Source organism: Amblyraja radiata, chromosome 41, assembly GCF_010909765.2.
Source record: "Amblyraja radiata isolate CabotCenter1 chromosome 41, sAmbRad1.1.pri, whole genome shotgun sequence".
In the NCBI taxonomy this organism is placed as follows: domain Eukaryota; kingdom Metazoa; phylum Chordata; class Chondrichthyes; order Rajiformes; family Rajidae; genus Amblyraja; species Amblyraja radiata.
This window is the reverse complement of record NC_045996.1, coordinates 6547510-6565867: the sequence shown is the minus strand read 5'-3', so window position 1 is coordinate 6565867 and position 18358 is coordinate 6547510. Positions and strand designations below refer to the sequence as shown.

Here is an 18358-nt window from a genome sequence, read left to right as displayed (position 1 = left end):
TCAATACCTCCAAGCAGTTCCTTTACCTCGAGTTCTCTTATCAAATCTGGTTCATTGGACAACACTAAACCCAGAATTGCCTTTTCTCTGGTCGGCTCCATTACAAGCTGCTCTAAGAATCCATCTCGGAGGCTCTCTACAAACTCTCTTTCTTGTGGTCCTGAACCAACCTGATTTTCCCAGTCTACCTGCATATTGAAATCCCCCATCACCACAGTGGCATTACCTTTGTTACAGGACAGTTTTAACTCCTGCTGCAACTTACACCCTATACCCAGGCTACTATTTGGGGGTCTGTAAATAACTCCAATTAGTGTCTTCTTGCCTTTGCAATTCCTCAACTCAATCCACAGTGACTCTACCTCGTCAGTCCCTATGTCTTCCCTCGCAAGGGACTGAATTCCATCCCTCACCAGAGTTGCCTCCCCCACCCCTCTGCCCACCTGCCTTTACTTTCTATAGGATGTATAAGCATGAATATTACGTTCCCAGGCCCGATCCTCCAGCAGCCACGTCTCAGTAATCCCCGCAATGTCATATCTACCAACCTCTAACTGAGCCTCAAGCTCATCTACTTTACTTCTTATACTTCGCGCATTCAAATACAATACTTTTAATTCTTTACGCATCTCACCTTTCACATCGATCCCTAGTACACTTGGGCATACTCTGCTATTTCTTTATGAGCTTTCTTTCCCTTAATTCTGGGGTCATTAACTATCCCTTTACTCCCTTTCCCTTTAACTCCGTCCTTGACTTTCCCATTTGACACCCCACCCCCTTATTCAGTTTAAAACCACCCGTGTAGCAGTGGCAAACCTGCCTGCCAGAATGCAGAATGGTAAGGAGCAATCCATCCCTTTTGTGCAGTTCCCCCTTACTCCAAAACAGATCCCAATGGACTAGGAATCTAAATCCCTGCCTCCTGCACCAGTTCCTCAGCCACACATACAGGTCCTGTATCTCGCCCGCACGAGGAACGGGAAGCAAACCGGAGATAACCACCCTGGAGGTCCTGCTTTTCAGCACTTTTCTGAGTTCTCTAAAGTCACGCTTCAGAATATTCATCCCCTTCTTTCCGACATCGTTTGTGCCAACATGCACTACAACCTCCGGCTGTTCACCTTCGCCCTTGAGGATTTTCTGCACTCTGTCCGTGACATCCTGGATCCTGGCACCAGGGAGGCAGCACACCATCCTCGAATCCCGTCTGTTCCAGCCAAAACCCCTATCCGTACCTCTCACAATGGAGTCTCCACCTACCACGACGTTGGCTGACGTTGGCCAAACGTAATGTAATTGCTAAACTGGTCTCTCTGGCCTACACATAAACCTGCCACTATTGCATCTGCCTCCACCACCACCACTCCTAGCAGTGTGTTCCAGTCATCCACCATCTCTATGTGTAAAAAAAAAAACTTGTCCCGCACATCTCCATTACCCTCTCACCTCATAGCAATGTCCTCTCGTGCCATTAATCTAGAATGGGTGCAGAAAAGATTCACAAGGATATTGCTGGGACTGGAGGACTTTAGACTTTAGACACTGCAGGCAAGTCTAGTGGGGACCCATCACACAAGGGAAGAGATATCACGACCAGGGGGCCATATGGGTGCAAATGGTCCTATACATAAATAAACAGACAGGTGCCTACACTAGGCATGGCTGGTAGAGCTGTTGCCTCACAGCATCAGAGAGCCAGACTTGATCCTGACCTTGGGTGCTGTCTGTGTGGAGTTTGCACGTTATCCTTGTGACCGCGTGCATTTCCTCCTGGAGCTCTGGTTTCCTCCCACGTCTCAAAGATGTGCGGCTTTGTAGGTCAGCTGGCCTCTGTAAATTGCCCTAATGTGCAAGGAATGAATGAGAAAGTGGGATAACATGGAACCAGACACCAGTGGTCTGCATGAACTCAGTGGGCTGGATGGCCTATTTCCATGCTACATCTTTCAATCAAACTAATGGAACAGGTACATGGCTAGGAAAAGCTTAAAGATATATTGGCCAAACGTGGCCAGATGGGTCCAGTGTAGATGGAGCATCTTGGTCGGTGTTGGGCAAGTTCGGACAAAGGGGCTGTTTCAGACATCTCTGACTCTATGACACTGACAATATTGAATGTAAAGATACCAAGAATGTATTAAGAGTTTTGCATGGTTTTTCTTTTGTATATATTTTTAATAATGATTAAAATCTATTTTTGAAAAAAAAGACATTTGTGAGGATGCCTTTAACCTCGTGCTGATGGATTGGAGTTACGCTCGTGGGCCACCCCATCTTGTAGAGGACGGCACGGTCAGATCCCCACCTGAGCGCCGAGAGGTGAGCAGCAGTCGATGGTCAGCCGGACCTCGGCGCTGCAGCCCTTGGTCTCCAGGAGGCCCCCGGGTCCATCCACGGGGTGGCAGGGTACTGGGTAGGGTCGGGACACAATGCTGTCCACCATGTCCGTGGCAATGGGTTCAGATCCACCCATGATCCTACCCCATTCCCGTCCTCGGGAAGAGTCCCACGGTTGTCTCTCCTGTGGATGAACCTGGTCATTTGCCTCAAGACTGACTCCTGTTGTTCTTGTGTGTTGCAGCTTCTGACAACGTTCTCAAGAGGATGATGATTATCGGTGTGATTCTCACCTTTCGATCAATGGCACAGGAAGCACTCCATGGTGTAAGTGGCAGCACTGGCTTTAAAGCATTGTGATGCAGCAAGACTCCACCACCGAATGCAATCGTATTCTCGTGTTTAATACTTTTCAGTCACACAGCAAAGAGACAGGCCCTAAGGCCAAACTTGTCCATGCCAAGCAAGAGCCAGTTCCAATTTCCTACATTTGGCCTATATCCCTCTAAATCTTTCCTAGCCTTGCACTTGTCCCAGTATGTTGATTGAAATTATCTTGGCCAACTATCTTGGTCTGAAGATGGGTCTCGACCCAAAAAATCACCTATTCCTCTTCTCCAGATGCTATCTGACTGCTGAGTTACTCCAGCTTTTTGTATCTATCATGCCCAAATGTCTTTGAAATGTTGTTATAGTACCTGCCTCAACTACTTCCTTAGGCACCTCCCAACAAGAGTGCGTATTTGAGGCAGATACGACCCACCACCATCTGACGTAAGGAAGCTTGGAAATTGAGGCATTGATCAAGAATCAGAAGGATGCACGGGACAGGTATAGGCAGCTGGGATCATTACAGCATTACCGGAGAGGTTTTCAGAACTAAGCAATAGACAATCGACAATAGGTAGGCCATTTAGCCCTTCGAGCCAGCACCGCCATTCAATGTGATCTTGGCTGATCATCCACAATCAGTACCCCGTTTCTGCCTTCCCCCCATATCCCCTGACTCTGTTATCTTTAAGAGCCCTATCTAGCTCTCTCTTGAAAGTATCTAGAGAACCTGCCTCCACCGTCCTCTGAGGCAGAGAATTCCACACTCACAACTCTCTGTATAAAAAAGTGTTTCCTCATCTCCGTTCTATTACAATACAATACAATTCAATTTATTGTCATTTGGACCCCTTGAGGTCCAAACGAAATGTCGTTTCTGCAGCCATACATTACAAAACAAAAAGACCCGAGACACAACACAGTTTACACAAACATCCATCACATCGCTGTGATGGAAGGCAAAAAAAACTTATCTCTCCACTGCACTCTCCCCCCCGATGTCAGAGTCAGAGTCAAAGTTAAAGCCCCCGGCTGGCGATGGCGATTGTCCCGCGGCCATTAAAGCCACGCCGGGTGATGCAAGGTCGCGCACCGGGTCTTGGTGTTAGAGCCCCCGGCGTGCGCTCGCAAAGTCCCGCGGCCATTCCAAGCCGCGCGGGGCGGTGCTGTAAGGCCCCGCTCAGGTGCTCTTCAACCCCGCAACTCGGGCGGGAGAAGTCACCGCTGCGGAAGCCCCGAAAAGCGGTCTCCCAGCAGGGACCCGCGGGCTCCCGGCGTTGCCGTCAAATGCCAAACCCGCAGTTGCAGCCTCCGAATCTCCGGAGGTCGGGTGGCAGCAGCGTCCACCACAGCTCCACCCACTCCGGACTCGGCCAGCCCCGTGACGGTGAGCAGTCGGCAGCTCCGCAGCTGGAACCCCAGGTCGTTCCTGTTGGAGGCCGCTCCACGTTGCTGCCCCAACGACAACGGAGACCCGACAAAGAAAAGGTCGGGTCTCCCATGCAGGGGAAAGATTTTAAAGTTACCCCCTCCCCCCCACCCCCCCACACACATACCCGAACAAAAAAAATAACAAAAACTACATAAAAACGAGATAAAAAATAATAAAACACAGACGGACTGTAGAGGCCGCTGCTGACGAGAGTCGCGCCGCCCACCGATAATCCTTTTATTAGACTATTATTTCAATGGTGGCCGATTAGGAAAAGGGGAGATGCAACGAGACCTGCGAGTCATTGAAAGTAAGCATGCAGGTGCAGCAGGCAGTGAAGAAAGCGAATGGTATGTTAGCATTCATAGCAAAAGGATTTGGGTATAAGAGCAGAGAGGCTCTACTGCAGTTGTACAGGGTCTTGGTGAGACCACACCTGGAGTATTGCGTGCAGTTTTGGTCTCCTAATCTGAGGAAAGACATTCTTGCCACAGAGGGAGTACAGAGAAGGTTCACCAGACTGATTACTGGGATGGCAGGACTTTCATATGAAGAAAGACTGGATAGACTCGGCTTGTCCATGCTAGAATTTAGAAGATGAGGGGGGATCTTATAGCAACTTACTAAATTCTTAAGGGGTTGGACAGGCTAGATGCAGGAAGATCGTTTTTTACACAGAGAGTGGTGAATCTGTGGAATTCTCTGCCACAGAAGGTAGTTGAGGCCAGTTCATTGGCTAGATTTAAGAGGGAGTTAGATGTGACCCTTGTGGCTAAAGGGATCAGGGGGTATGGAGAGAAGGCAAGTATGGGATATTGATTTGGATGATCAGCCATGATCATATTGAATGGCGGTGCAGGCTCGAAGGGCCGAATGGCCTACTCCTGCACGTATTTTCTATGTGTCTATGTTCTAAATGGCTTACCCCTTATACTTAAACTGTGGCCCCTGGTTCTGGACTCCCCAACATCGGGAACATGTTTCCTGCCTCTAGCGTGTACAAACCCTTAATAATCTTATATGTTTCAATAAGATACCCTCTCATCCTTTGAGACTCCAGAGTGTACAAGCCCAGCCGCTCCATTCTCTCAGCATATGACAGTCCAGCAATCCTGTGAATTAACCTTGTAAACCTATGCAGCACTCCCTCAATAGCAAGAATGTCCTTCCTCAAATTAGGGGACCAAAACTGTACACAATACTCCAGGTTGGTCTCACTAGGGCCCTATACAACTGCAGAAGGACCTCTTTGCTCCTATACTCAACTCCTCGTGTTTTGAAAACAGTAAACCAATAAAGGATATAAGGGCAAAAAGGGACTGGGAGAATGTTCTGGCAGATAACATTAATTGACAATCTCAGGAGATTTTATAAATACATAAAGGTAACTAGCACCAACCAGGTGATGAAAAGGGAAACTAGAGAGAGAGTGGGACCCTTCAGGAATCAAATTGGTAACCTCTATGTGGAGCCACAGGAAATGGGCAAGGTCCTCAATTAGTATTTCTCCTCTGTGTTTCCTGAGGAGAAAGACAGGAGGATGGAAGAACTTGGGACAGTCGCTTGAGTGCAGTTAATGTTATGGTCAAAGAGGTGCTGAAGGTACTATCATGTATGAAGGAGGACAAATCTCCAGGACCTGATCAGGTATATCTGAAGACATTGTGGTACACTAGAGTGGAAATTGTGGGAGCCCAGGTTGAAATTTATGAGTTATCTTTAAATACAGGAGAGGTGCTGGAATACTGGAGGGCGGCAAACGTTGACCCTCTATTCAAGGAGGGCTGCAGGGAAAATAATGGGTGCTATTGACCAGTGTGGTTAACATCTATACAAAGAAACTTACGAGAGCCTAATCTGAGGAATAGGATATAGAGGCATTTAGTTGGACTCGGGGAACAGTGCTGGGCCTATTACTGTGTCATCTATATCAATGATTTGGATGAGAAGATACATGGGAGTATTAGACAATAGGTGCAGGAGTAGGCCATTCAGCCCTTCGTAATCATGGCTGATCATCCCCAATCAGTACCCCGTTCCTGCCTTCACCCAATATCCCCTGACTCCACTATTTTTAACAGCCTTATGTAGCTCACTCTTGAAAGCATCCAGAGAACCTGCCTCCACCGCAGAGAATTCCACAGACTCGCCACTCTGTGAGAAAAAGTGTTTCCTTGTCTCCGTTCTAAATGGCTCACTCCTTATTCTTAAACTGTGGCCCCTGGTTCTGGACTCCCCCAACATCGGGAACATATTTCCTGCCTCTAGCGTGTCCAAACCCTTAACAATCTTGTATGTTTCAATGAGATCCACTCTCATGCTTCAAAACTCCAGAGTGTACAAGCCCAGCTGCTCCATTCTTTCAGTATATGACAGTCCCGCCATCCCGGGATTGAACCTTGTAAACCTACGCTGCACTCCCTCAATAGCAATAATGCCCTTCCTCAAATTATGGGACCTAAACTGCACACAATACTCCAGGTGTGGTCTCACTAGGGCTCTGTACAACTGCAGAAGGACTTCATTGCTCCTATATTCGATTCCTCTTGTTATAAAGGCCAACATGCCATTCGCTTTCTTCATTGCCTGCTGTACCTGCATGCTTACTTTCATAGACTAATGAAGAAGGACCCCCAGTTCCTGTTGTACTTCCCCTTTTCCCAACTTGATGCCAAATGAGATAGTGATCTGCCTTACTGTTTTTGCAACCAAAGTGGATAACCTCACATTTATCTGCCTTTTATCTTCTTCTGCCTTGCACCCTGCATTCTCATAGCATCCTCCTCACAGTTCACACTGCCACCCAGCTTTGTGTCATCTGTAAATAAGCCAATGTTACTTTGAATCCCTTCATCCAAATCATTGATGTATATTGTAAATAGCTGCAGTCCCAGCACCGAGCCTTGCAGTACCTCACTAGTCACTGCCTGCCATTCTGAAAGGGACCCATTAATCCCTAATCTTTGTTTCCTGTCTGCCAACCACTTCTCTTTCCATGTCAGCATTCTACCCCCAATACCATGTGCCCTAATCTTGCCCACTAATATCTTATGTGGGACCTTATCAAATGCTTTCTGAAAGTCCAGGTACACTGGCTCTCCCTTGTCCATTTTCCTAGTTACATCTTCAAAAAATTCCAGAAGATTAGTCAAGCATGATTTCCCCAAGTTTGCCGATAATTTAAAATTAGGTGATTTTGCAGACAGTGAAGATGGTTGTGAAAAATTGCAGCAGGATCTTGATCAAGGGTTTAAGGTGAAGGGGAAAATATTTAATAGGAATCTGAGGGGTAACTTTTTCACACAATGCATGGTGGGTGTATGGAACAAGCAGCGAGAGGAGGAATTTGAGGCTGGGACTATCCCAAAGTTTAATCAACAGTTAGACAGATACATGGAATGGACAGATTTGGGGGGGATATGGACTAAACCCAGGCAGGTGGCACAAGTGTAGCTGGGACATGTTGGCCGGTTTGGGCAAATTGGGATGAAGGACCTGTTTTCCAGACTGTATCATTCTGTGACCCTATGAGTGAAAAGCATTCACCTATGAAATTCTTTCCCCCCTCATCTTAAATCTATGCTCTCCAGTTTTAAACTCCCTTACCCTAGGGAAAATACTATGGCTATCTACCTCACCATGCCCCTTTATAAACCTCTAAACAGGGCCCTTCATCCTCCTATACCATACAAGCATATAACAATTACAGCACGGAAACAGGCCATCTCGGCCCTTCTAGTCCGTGCCGAACACTTATTTTCCCCTAGTCCCATCTACCTGCACAGACCATAACCCTCCATTCCTTTCCCATCCACATAACTATCCAATTTATTTTTAAATGATAAAATCGAACCTGCCTCCACCACGTCCACTGTAAGCTCATTCCACACAGCTACCACTTTCTGAGTAAACCCCTAAACCTCTGTCCCTTAATTCTCAAGTCATGTCCTCTTGTTTAAATCTTCCCTACTCTCAGTGGGAAAAGCTTATCCACGTCAACTCTGTCTATCCCTCTCATCATTTTAAAGACCTCTATCAAGTCCCCCCTTAACCTTCTGCGCTCCAAAGAATAAAGACCTAACTTGTTCAACCTTTCTCTGTAACTTAGTTGCTGAAACCCAGGCAACATTCTTGTAAATCTCCTCTGTACTCTCTCTATTTTGTTGACATCAGGTTAAAAAAGCCGCAGCTTCTCCAGTCTCTCCTTGTAACAGGAACACTGTTCCAGTCAACAACCCGATACACCTCCTCTGCACCCTCTCCAGTGCTGCCACATCCTTCCAATGGTGTGCTGACCAGAACTGTACACAATATTGAGCTGAGGTCTGACCTATGCGTTATAACGTTGGTGCATCTCCTGTATTCAAGGCCCCGAATAACGAAAGCCAGTGTCCCATAAGCCTTCTGAACTAAGTTATCTCGTGTGCTGTCACCTACAAGGATCTCTGCATCACCAACTCTGTTCTTCAACACTCCCTTGGACCCTGTCTTCCATGGTACTTATCCAAGCATCGTTCCCTATGTGCATTGCATAGAAACATAGAACATAGATTAATAGGTGCAGGAGTAGGTCATTCGGCCCTTCAAGCCAGCACCACCATTCAATGTGATCATGGCTGATCATCTAAAATCAGTACCCCGTTCCTGCTTTTTCCCCATATCCCTTGATTCATTTAGCCCCAAGAGCTCAATCAAACTCACCCCTGAAAACATCCAGTGAATTGGCCTCCGCTGCCTTCTGTGGCAGAGAATGCCACAGATTCACAATACACAATTATCGGCAATACAAAAAGTGTTTCATACTCTCAGTCACAAATGGCCTACCCTTTATTCTTAAACTGTGACCCCTGGTTCTAATCCCCCCATACATGTGGAACATTTTCCTATATCTAACCTGTCCAATCCTTTAAGAATTTTATATATTTCTATAAGATCCCCTCTCATTCTTCCAAATTCAAGTGAATACAAGCACAGTTGGCCCATTCTTTCATCATGTATCAGTTCCGCCATCCCAGGAATTAACCTGGTGAACCTATGCTGCACTTCCTCAATAGCAATAATGTCCTTCCTCAAATTAGGAGACCAAAACTGCACACAATACTCCAGGTGTCGTCTCACCAGGGTCCTGCACAACTGCAGTAGGACCTCCTTACTCCTAAACTCATATTCCCTCGCAATGGCCAACATGTCTTGAGCTTTCTTCACTGCCTACTGTACCTGCATGCTTACTTTCAGTGACCGATGTACAAGCACACCCAGTTCTCGTTGCATCTTCCCTTTACCTAATCTGACAACATTTAGATAATATCTGCCTTCCTGTTCTTTCCACCAAAATGAACAACCTCACATTTATCCACATTATACTGCATCTGCCATGCATCTCCCCACTCTCCCAACCTATTCAAATCACCCTGCAGCCTCAGAGCATCCTCCTCACAGCTCACACTGCCACCCAGATTTGTGTCATCCACATTGCCTCTTTTTCTTGCGTATGGGGTGCACACCCTAGAGTTGTAGGTCAACTTGTTCCATTTGATCTATTTGTTTATGAATGTCGGGTTGATTGCATGAGCCAAAACAGGATGGACCACGTGAAGATTGCAATCTCCCAACCCATTGTGTCTCATTTATCATGATTAAACTCCAACAGCCTTTCTCAGTCCATTTTACCATCACATGGTTATCGCTCAATAGCCAATGGCTACCCTGCACAATTATCCAATCTTCAGGTTATCTGTGAACTTATTGATCTTGCTTCCTACATCCACATTCAAATCATCCACATGTATAAACAGGAAAATTCCCAGATGAAAAATGAAACAATCGGCCAGGCAGGCCGGACGGCATCTCCCAGCAAATTGCTGCTGACTATCACTGACCAATCCCTGCCTTTCCAAATGCAGATGGATCCTGTCTCTCAGCACTCTTTACCACAGAGGTTAGACTCATGGGCTGGCATTACCTGCCTTATCCCTGCTGCCCTTCTTGAATAAAGAAAAAGCATTCACTGTCCTCTGGTCATCTGGCAGAAGGCAGCACTTAGATTTGTTCCTGTGCTGTACTGTTCTATGTTCTATCTTTGTAGAACTATCAACATGCTGGTTCATAAAGCTCTCCTGATATACTTTCAAAGTTCCCACCCCCTCTAGACCTTTCACTCTAAGGTGATCGCAGTTAATATTGGGGTAGTTGTAAACCCACCAAGATAACTTTATTCCTATAACACCACTCTGTAAATTGGCTACACCCCTACATCTCTATCTACCACTGACTGGGGCGGCACAGTAGCACAACTGGTAGAGCGGCTTCTTCACAGCGTTAGAGATCCAGGTTTGATCCTGTCCTCGGGTGCTGTTTATGTGGAGATTGCACGTTCTCCCTGTGATCATGTGGGTTTCCTCCCGATGCTCCAGTCTCCTACTACATCCCAAAGACATGGTGGTATCTAGATTAACAAGACTTAGTAAATTCCCCCGATTGTGTAGCTGGAAGTACAAGGGGAAGTACAAGGGTTCCAGAACAAGGGGTCACAGTTTAAGGATAAGGGGGAAATCTTTTAGGACCGAGATGAGAAAAGAAAATTTCACACAGAGAGTGGTTAATCTCTGGAATTCTCTGCCACAGAGGCCAGTTCATTGGCTATATTTAAGAGGGACTTAGATGTGGCATTTGTGGCTAAAGGGATCAGGTGGTATGGAGAGAAGGCAGGTACAGGATACTGAGTTGGATGATCAGCCATGATCATCTTGAATGGCGGTGCAGGCTCGAAGGGCCAAATGGCCTTCTCCTGCACCTATTTTCTATGTTTCTATGTAAGTAGGATGACATAGAAGGATGACATAGAGCTAGTATGGTCAGCATGGACTCAGTGGGTCGAAAGACTTGCTTCCATGCTGTATCTCTAAACCAAAACTGAACCAAACCAAATAAACTGTTAGTAGACCTATAACCATATAACCATATAACAATTACAGCACGGAAACAGGCCATCTCGACCCTTCTAGTCCGTGCTGAACACGTATTCTCCCCTAGTCCCATATACCTGCGCTCAGACCATAACCCTCCATTCCTTTCCCGTCCATATAACTATCCAATTTACTTTTAAATGATAAAAACTAACCTGCCTCCACCACCTTCACTGGAAGCTCATTCCACACAGCTACCACTCTCTGAGTAAAGAAGTTCCCCCTCATGTTACCCCTAAACTTCTGTCCCTTAATTCTCATGTCATGTCCCCTGTACCAAAATCATTACTCATTATGATAGCAGTAAATTTAGGGCATTCTGACCATCGTCTACTCTGCCGTTTAATCATGGCTGATCTATCTCTCCCTCCTAATCCCATTCTCCTGCCTTCTCCCTCATAATCTCTGACACCCTTTAAAGTCCTGTCCCACTGTGCGAGTTCACCCAAGAGCTCTCCCGAGTTTAAAAAAAAAACAAACTCGTGGTAAGCACATATAATGTAGGTATGTTGCAAAGCCTACCTGAAGCGTCGTTGAAAATCTGTCGCTGCGGGTGTGCGCGATTTTGGCGCCGTTTAGAGGGGGCGGGTTTAAAACACGATTTTCTCTAGGCTGTTCAAATCGAAGATGTTCAGCCTAGTTAATTATTAACGAAAAATCGCTGGAAGACCCCGTCGCAAAAGCTATTATTAGTTTTAAAGGCCTCGTATAATAGTTATAGTAGTTTAAAAATCAATCTCTAAACCCGCGACCGCCAGCAACCGCAGGGTCTCATAAAGCAAACCACAGAAGGTATGTAGCTTATTTTTACATTAAAAAGGGCTTCTAAAGATCCCTTTATACAAAGTTTAATATTGCGAGTAGCTCATTTTGGGCCCATTATATCCCGCAATATTTTTCTGGGCATTTGGGGGCACAAATCTAGCGCAATGTGAACGTTCTAAACCAGCCCGTTCCACAGGGACCCACTGGAAAGCTGATTTAAATGGGCATTTATTTACAGCAATTGAACACTAAATTCCTTCCATTTGGTCTATAAATTAATGTAAATGAGATTTAAAAATCATGTTTTATTGTGAATTATTTGTGAATATTATTTGGACATTTAGGCTATTTAAAAATGTTAATCATTTATTAAGAAATGGATAGATGTTTAGATCTAGTAATTGAAGTCGGAAATTAGCTACAATTAGGTAACTAACTAATTATATGCTTTAATTTCAGGTCATCCAAGTAAGATTATGTTATATTTGTTTCAGAATGCTTCACTATGATAACTGAAAATTTCATTCAGTTCTCTTAATTTTTAAGAAAGTTATGGGCTTTTGACTGTTCACGATCACAGCTTTTTTGTTATGTCCATAGAAAATCAATAGGGAACAAGATGCTCATTTCCGAGTATGAAAATGGCCATAACTTTTTAAATACTTGAGATATGAAAGTGAATTAGGTGTCAAATTAAACTTATTTTTATGCTTTATCTGATGGGATAAATTACAGACTTGATTTTTAAAATCTCAACATTTTGTAACATTGCTATATAATGAGCGTAGCGGGTACGTCGGAGCTCGGGACGTCTCTTAGCACTAACGGCAGGTACTCGGAAAACATGTTAACTCGTGAAGATTTTTCAACGTGTTGAAAAATATCGACGAGTAAAATATACACGGGATGGAAACATTTGATAGTTTTTAACTTCTAGTTATACCGTAGTAGCATGTGCATTTACCGTAGTAGGACCTGGTGTCCTATATCACTATTGTATGTTCATGATGGAAATAAGCATACTCAGTATATTCATTATCTTTGAATTGTAGTTTTATGTAATCCTCCCATAATTTCTGTGTTCCATTTCACAATATCTATCTGGCATACAGAGTGTTGCAAGGTAATATTTTGCCTAAACTCAGTTGTATCTTTTTATCTCAATAAATATCACAAAATATGCCATTGTTTCAGCCACATTATGATAAAATATAGAATGTAGATTATTTGTAATCAGTCACCCCATCCCAGAAACAACAGTACTTAAGAAGAACATTTGTTTTACTAATTTACAAGCATATACCATACATAGTCCGTTGATCCATCTCCAGCAAAATGTTGCAATAATTGCATAAAAGGTATTATTGTCTAAGAAATTTGGTGTGGAATGATAATCCGTCTCAGTACTCATTTAGGCAAATCCCAAGCCATAGATACTTTTCCCCCATCCCAATCTTCATTGAACCTACCATTTGACCAATCTTTTACTCAGCTGCTGTAACGTTTCCTTCCTATCAAATACTGTTTTACAACTCTCCCACCTGCCCACGTAGAAAGCTTGACTGGTGGGAGATGCTATCTAAATGCAATTTATTTTTATTGACTAAGATCAATTCTTTGCTTTTGCAGAATATTTGTTCAGTCTTCTGATAAAATTGGAAAGCAACATAATAATCAATATACTAATTGCATTAAAAAGGTTGGATCTGGCAAATATAAATTGTATTCGAGGTGCATTGAAACCATGGTAAATTTTGTTTAACCTGTCATATTCTTTAAACAAAGGAGCGACCTTTCACAAGTGATTCCACCGATGTGCAATTAACAACCTGTGTTATTAGAAGCATTGAAAATAGGTGCAGGAAGAGGCCATTCGGCCCTTTGAGACAGCACCGCCATTCATTGTGATCTTGGCTGTTCGTCCCCTATCAATAACCCGTGCCTGCCTTCTCCCCATATCCCTTGACTCCACTAGCCCCTAGAGCTCTATCTAACTCTCTCTTAAATCCATCCAGTGACTTGGCCTCCACTGCCCTCTGTGGCAGGGAATCCCACAAATTCACAACTCTCTGGGTGAAAAAGTTCTTTCCCATCTCATATTGTGACATGATGGATGTCATTCAAGTGGCTATATAAATGCAAATATATGGTATTTTTTCCTAGCATCGCCGCCCACCCCCCCTCCCCCTCCTTACCATATAACATAACCATTTAACAATTACAGCACGGAAACAGGCCAACTCGGCTCTTCTAGTCCGTGCCGAACACTTATACTCCCCTAGTCCCATCTACCTGCACTCAGACCATAACCCTCCATTCCTTTCCCGTCCATATACCTATCCAATTCATTTTTAAATGATAAAATCGAACCTGCCTCCACCACTTCCACTGGAAGCTCATTCCACACAGCTACCACTCTCTGAGTAAAGAAATTCCCCCTCATGTTAACCCTAAACTTCTGTCCCTTAATTCTCAGGTCATGTCCTCTTGTGTGAATCTTCCCTACTCTCAATGGGAAAAGCTTATCCACATCAACTCTGTCTATCCCTCTCATCATTTCAAAGACCTCTATCAAGTCCCCCCTTAACCTTCTGCGCTCCAAAGTATAAAGACCTAACTTGTTCAACCTTTCTCTGTAACTTAGTTGCTGAAACCCAGGCAACATTCTAGTAAATCTCCTCTGTACTCTCTCTATTTTGTTGACATCCTTCCTATAATTAGCACATTACCACCACACAAGAAACGTAACTGAAAGCGTTTGCATTTGGTGAAGTTCGATATGGACCAGGAAAGAAAATTAATAGCTATGCATCGATTAACAGCGAGCTATCTGAAACACCTGTCAGAGGGCTAAGAAACAATCCTGAGTTGACGGCGTATTGTTTTAAGTGAGCATTTTGCAGCGACCTCACCCTTTTTATTTTTTATTTTTTATTTTTTATTTTTTTAATTCTATTTTATTTTTAATATGTTTTATTATTTATTAATATTTATTTATTTTTTATTTTTATGATACTGCCTGTAAGGGAAATTCATTTCGTTGTCTCTAACTGAGACAATGACAATAAATTTGAATACAATACAATACAATACAATTATATTCCGGTTAAATATTCTTTCCATGGAAATCTCCTATTTTATTTTAAATTATATTCATTTACCGGTTGGGTCCCATGTTCACACAGGTAAAAACGGTGAAAAACGCAACGCAATATTCCACTGCAACTAAGTTACAGAGAAAGGTTGAACAAGTTAGGGCTTTATTCTTTGGAGCGCAGAAGGTTAAGGGGGGACTTGATAGAGGTCTTTAAAATGATGAGAGGGATAGACAGAGTTGACGTGGATAAGCTTTTCCCACTGAGAGTAGGGAAGATTCAAACAAGGGGACATGACTTGAGAATTAAGGGACTGAAGTTTAGGTGTAACATGAAGGGGAACTGCTTTACTCAGAGAGTTGTAGCTGTGTGGAATGAGCTTACAGTGGATGTGGTGGAGGCAGGTTCGATTTTATCATTTAAAAATAAATTGGATAGTTATATGGACGGGAAAGGAATGGAGGGTTATGGTCTGAGCGCAAGTATATGGGACTAGGGGAGAATACGCGTTCGGCACGGACTAGAAGGGTTGAGATGGCCTGTTTCCGTGCTGTAATTGTTATATGGTTATATGGTACTGTAATGTACTGTATTTTTCAAAAAAACGACATTAACCAGGTCTGAAAATTACACTGAATCAAACGATGATTAAAAATGCGTGGGAATCGACTAATATGGACGACAGATGGCACAATGGGCTAAGTGTTCGGCTGGCAACCGGAAGGTAGCCGGTTCGAATCCCACTTGGAGTGCATACTGTCGTTGTGTCCTTGGGCAAGACACTTCACCCACCTTTGCCTGTGTGTGAATGTGTGTGATTGTGTGTGAGTGATTGGTGGTGGTCGGAGGGGCCGTAGGCGCAGATTGGCAGCCACGCTTCCGTCAGTCTGCCCCAGAGCAGCTGTGGCTACTGAAGTAGCTTACCACCACCGAGTGTGACTGAGCAGTGAATGAATAATGCGATGTAAAGCGCCTTGCGTATTAGAAAGGCGCTATATAAAATCCCATCCATTATTATTATTAATCACGATCCTGCTGCGAAATTTATGTCGAAAGTTGTATTTTATTTCAAAGTGGGAATTTGAAGATAGGGACAGAGATGCTACACAGAGATTTTGATAGGAAGGAAACATTACAGCAGCAGAGTAAAAGATAGGTCAAATGGTAGGTTCAATGAAGATCGGGCTAGGGCATTGGGGGTGGGAGAAAAGTATTTATAGCTTGGGACTTGCCTAAATGAGTACTGAGATGGATTATCATTCCAAAACAAATTTCTTAGACCTTTTATGCAATTATCACAACATTATGCTAGATATTCTAAATACAATATTCTAAATACGGCCTTACCAGTGCCTTATAGAGCCTCAGCATTACATCCCTGTTTTTGTATATAAGCCCTCCTGAAATAAATGATAGCACTGAGTTTGCTTTCTTTACTGCCGATCCAACATGCCGATTAACTTTTAGGAAATCCTGGACCAATACTCCCATGTCCCTCTGCACCTCTGATTTCTGGATTTTCTCCCCATTTAGAAAATATTCTACGCCTTTCTTCCTGCTACCAAAATGCATGACTCCACACTTTGCTGCACTATATTCCATCTGCAACTTCTCTGCCCATTCTCCCAAGGTGTTCAGCAGAGTCCCTGCTTTCTCTACACTATCTGCCCTTCCACCTATTTTCATATAATCCGCAAACTTGACCACAAAGCCTTCAATCTCCTCGTCTAAAACATTAATATACAACGTGAAGAGTCGCGGCCCCAGCTCCGACGCTGATCAGCTCACTGATTTCTCTGCTTTATCAGTTCTGCTCCGTGCGTTAAGTTCTTGTTGTTTCTTGTCCTTTGCAGGTTTTATCAGGCCACATACCCTTTCTCATGGGGTCCATGAAGATTCTGAGTGAAATTGCAAGCTTAACTACCAACAAAAAGGTATGAGGTTTGAAGATTGATATTTACACTGGTTTCTGGAATCCCCAGTCACATTATGTGTGGTGCAATTTTACATCAATATGGGTGGATGAAAGAACCCTGAATGATTCAAACAAATAAAACAAAGTCAAATACAAAATTAACAGTCATCATATTAGCGGATTTTAACTTTCCCATTAGAGATTGGAACTATCATAGCGTCAAGGAATTAAATGGGGTGGAATTTGTCAAATGTTTTCAGGAAAGTTTTCTTATGCAATATGTAGAGTGCCCGACAATTAAGATGGCAAAGCATAATCTGCTCTTGGGAATTTGAGAAGGGCAAGTGACTGAAGTGTTGTTTTGGGTGAGCATTTTGGGAGCAGTGAACTAATTACATGTTTTATTAGCTTTAAAATAGTTGTGGATAAAGACAGGGCGGATCCACAAGTTAAAATTCTGAATTGTGACAAGCCCAACCCAAGCCTGCATCCATCAGTCAGACGTTGCGCCACCGGGGGCAAAGGAGGTCCCGGAAAGGGGGGACAACCATGGCAGAGGGGGCGGCGGGGGATGAACAAAGGAGGACAAAGGAGGAACCGCCATGGGGGGTGGGAAGTGTGAGAACAAAGGAGGACCCAACGTGGTATACTTTGTATCTTTGTAAGCATGGTGACTATTTTCTCACCTTGGTATGCAAGGAAATAATATAAACTGAATTGTCACATGTGACAAAGTATTCAATTCAATTAAATTCCAACGTTGGTGGAATTAGACAGGAACCTGCTCAAGTTGATTGGAGTATGTTGTGTGTGTGGGCAAAGGAACATCCAGAAACAACAATGCTTTGAAAAGTGTTATGACAAGGGTTCAGGGCATGCATGTTCCTGTTAGAGTGAAGGGCAAAGCAGTTGGGAATAAGGAAGCTTGGATGGCGAGAGAAATTGAGGCTCTGGTCAAGAAATAGAAGGAGGCATGGGACAGGTATAGGAAGCTGGGATCAGGTATATCCTTAGAGGAAGTTCTCGAAATGAGTAGCATACTTAAGAAGGAAATAAAGAGGGAAAAAAAGTTTAGGAGATAGCTGTGGCAGATACTGTTAAGGAAAATCCAAAGATATACATAAATGGAAAGGGGGTAACTAGAGAGAGAATGAGGACCTATAGAAACTAAAGGCCGTAGATGATGGGCATTGTCCTCAATTAGTATTTCTCCTTTGTTTTTACCATGGAGCAATATGTGAAGACGGAACTTGGGACAGTAAATGGCGATGCTGAGGTTAGTACTTATTGTGGTTTAGGAGGTGCTGGACGTCCTAAGGCGTACAAAGGTGTATGATCAGATATCGCCAAAGACTCCGTAGGAAACTAGAGAATAAATTGCAGGTGCCCTGGCTGATATAAGCGGCACAGCAGTAGAGTTGCTGCCTTACAGCGAATGCAAAGCCAGAGACCCGGGTTCAATCCCGACTATGGATGCTGTCTGTACGATGTTTGTATGTTCTCCCCGTAACCTGCG

The 18358-nt window shown here is 43.9% G+C and overlaps 1 protein-coding gene across 1 annotated transcript in view; it reads left to right on the top strand.

Moving 5' to 3' along the window:
* The window catches only part of LOC116967685 (nck-associated protein 1-like), a 183726-nt gene that overhangs the window by 131169 nt on the left and 34199 nt on the right, over positions 1-18358 (top strand). The window contains exons 25-26 of the mRNA XM_033014275.1: positions 2585-2667; positions 16781-16861. Coding sequence (XP_032870166.1) covers positions 2585-2667; positions 16781-16861 — 164 coding nt within the window. The remainder of the gene's footprint in view (positions 1-2584; positions 2668-16780; positions 16862-18358) is intronic.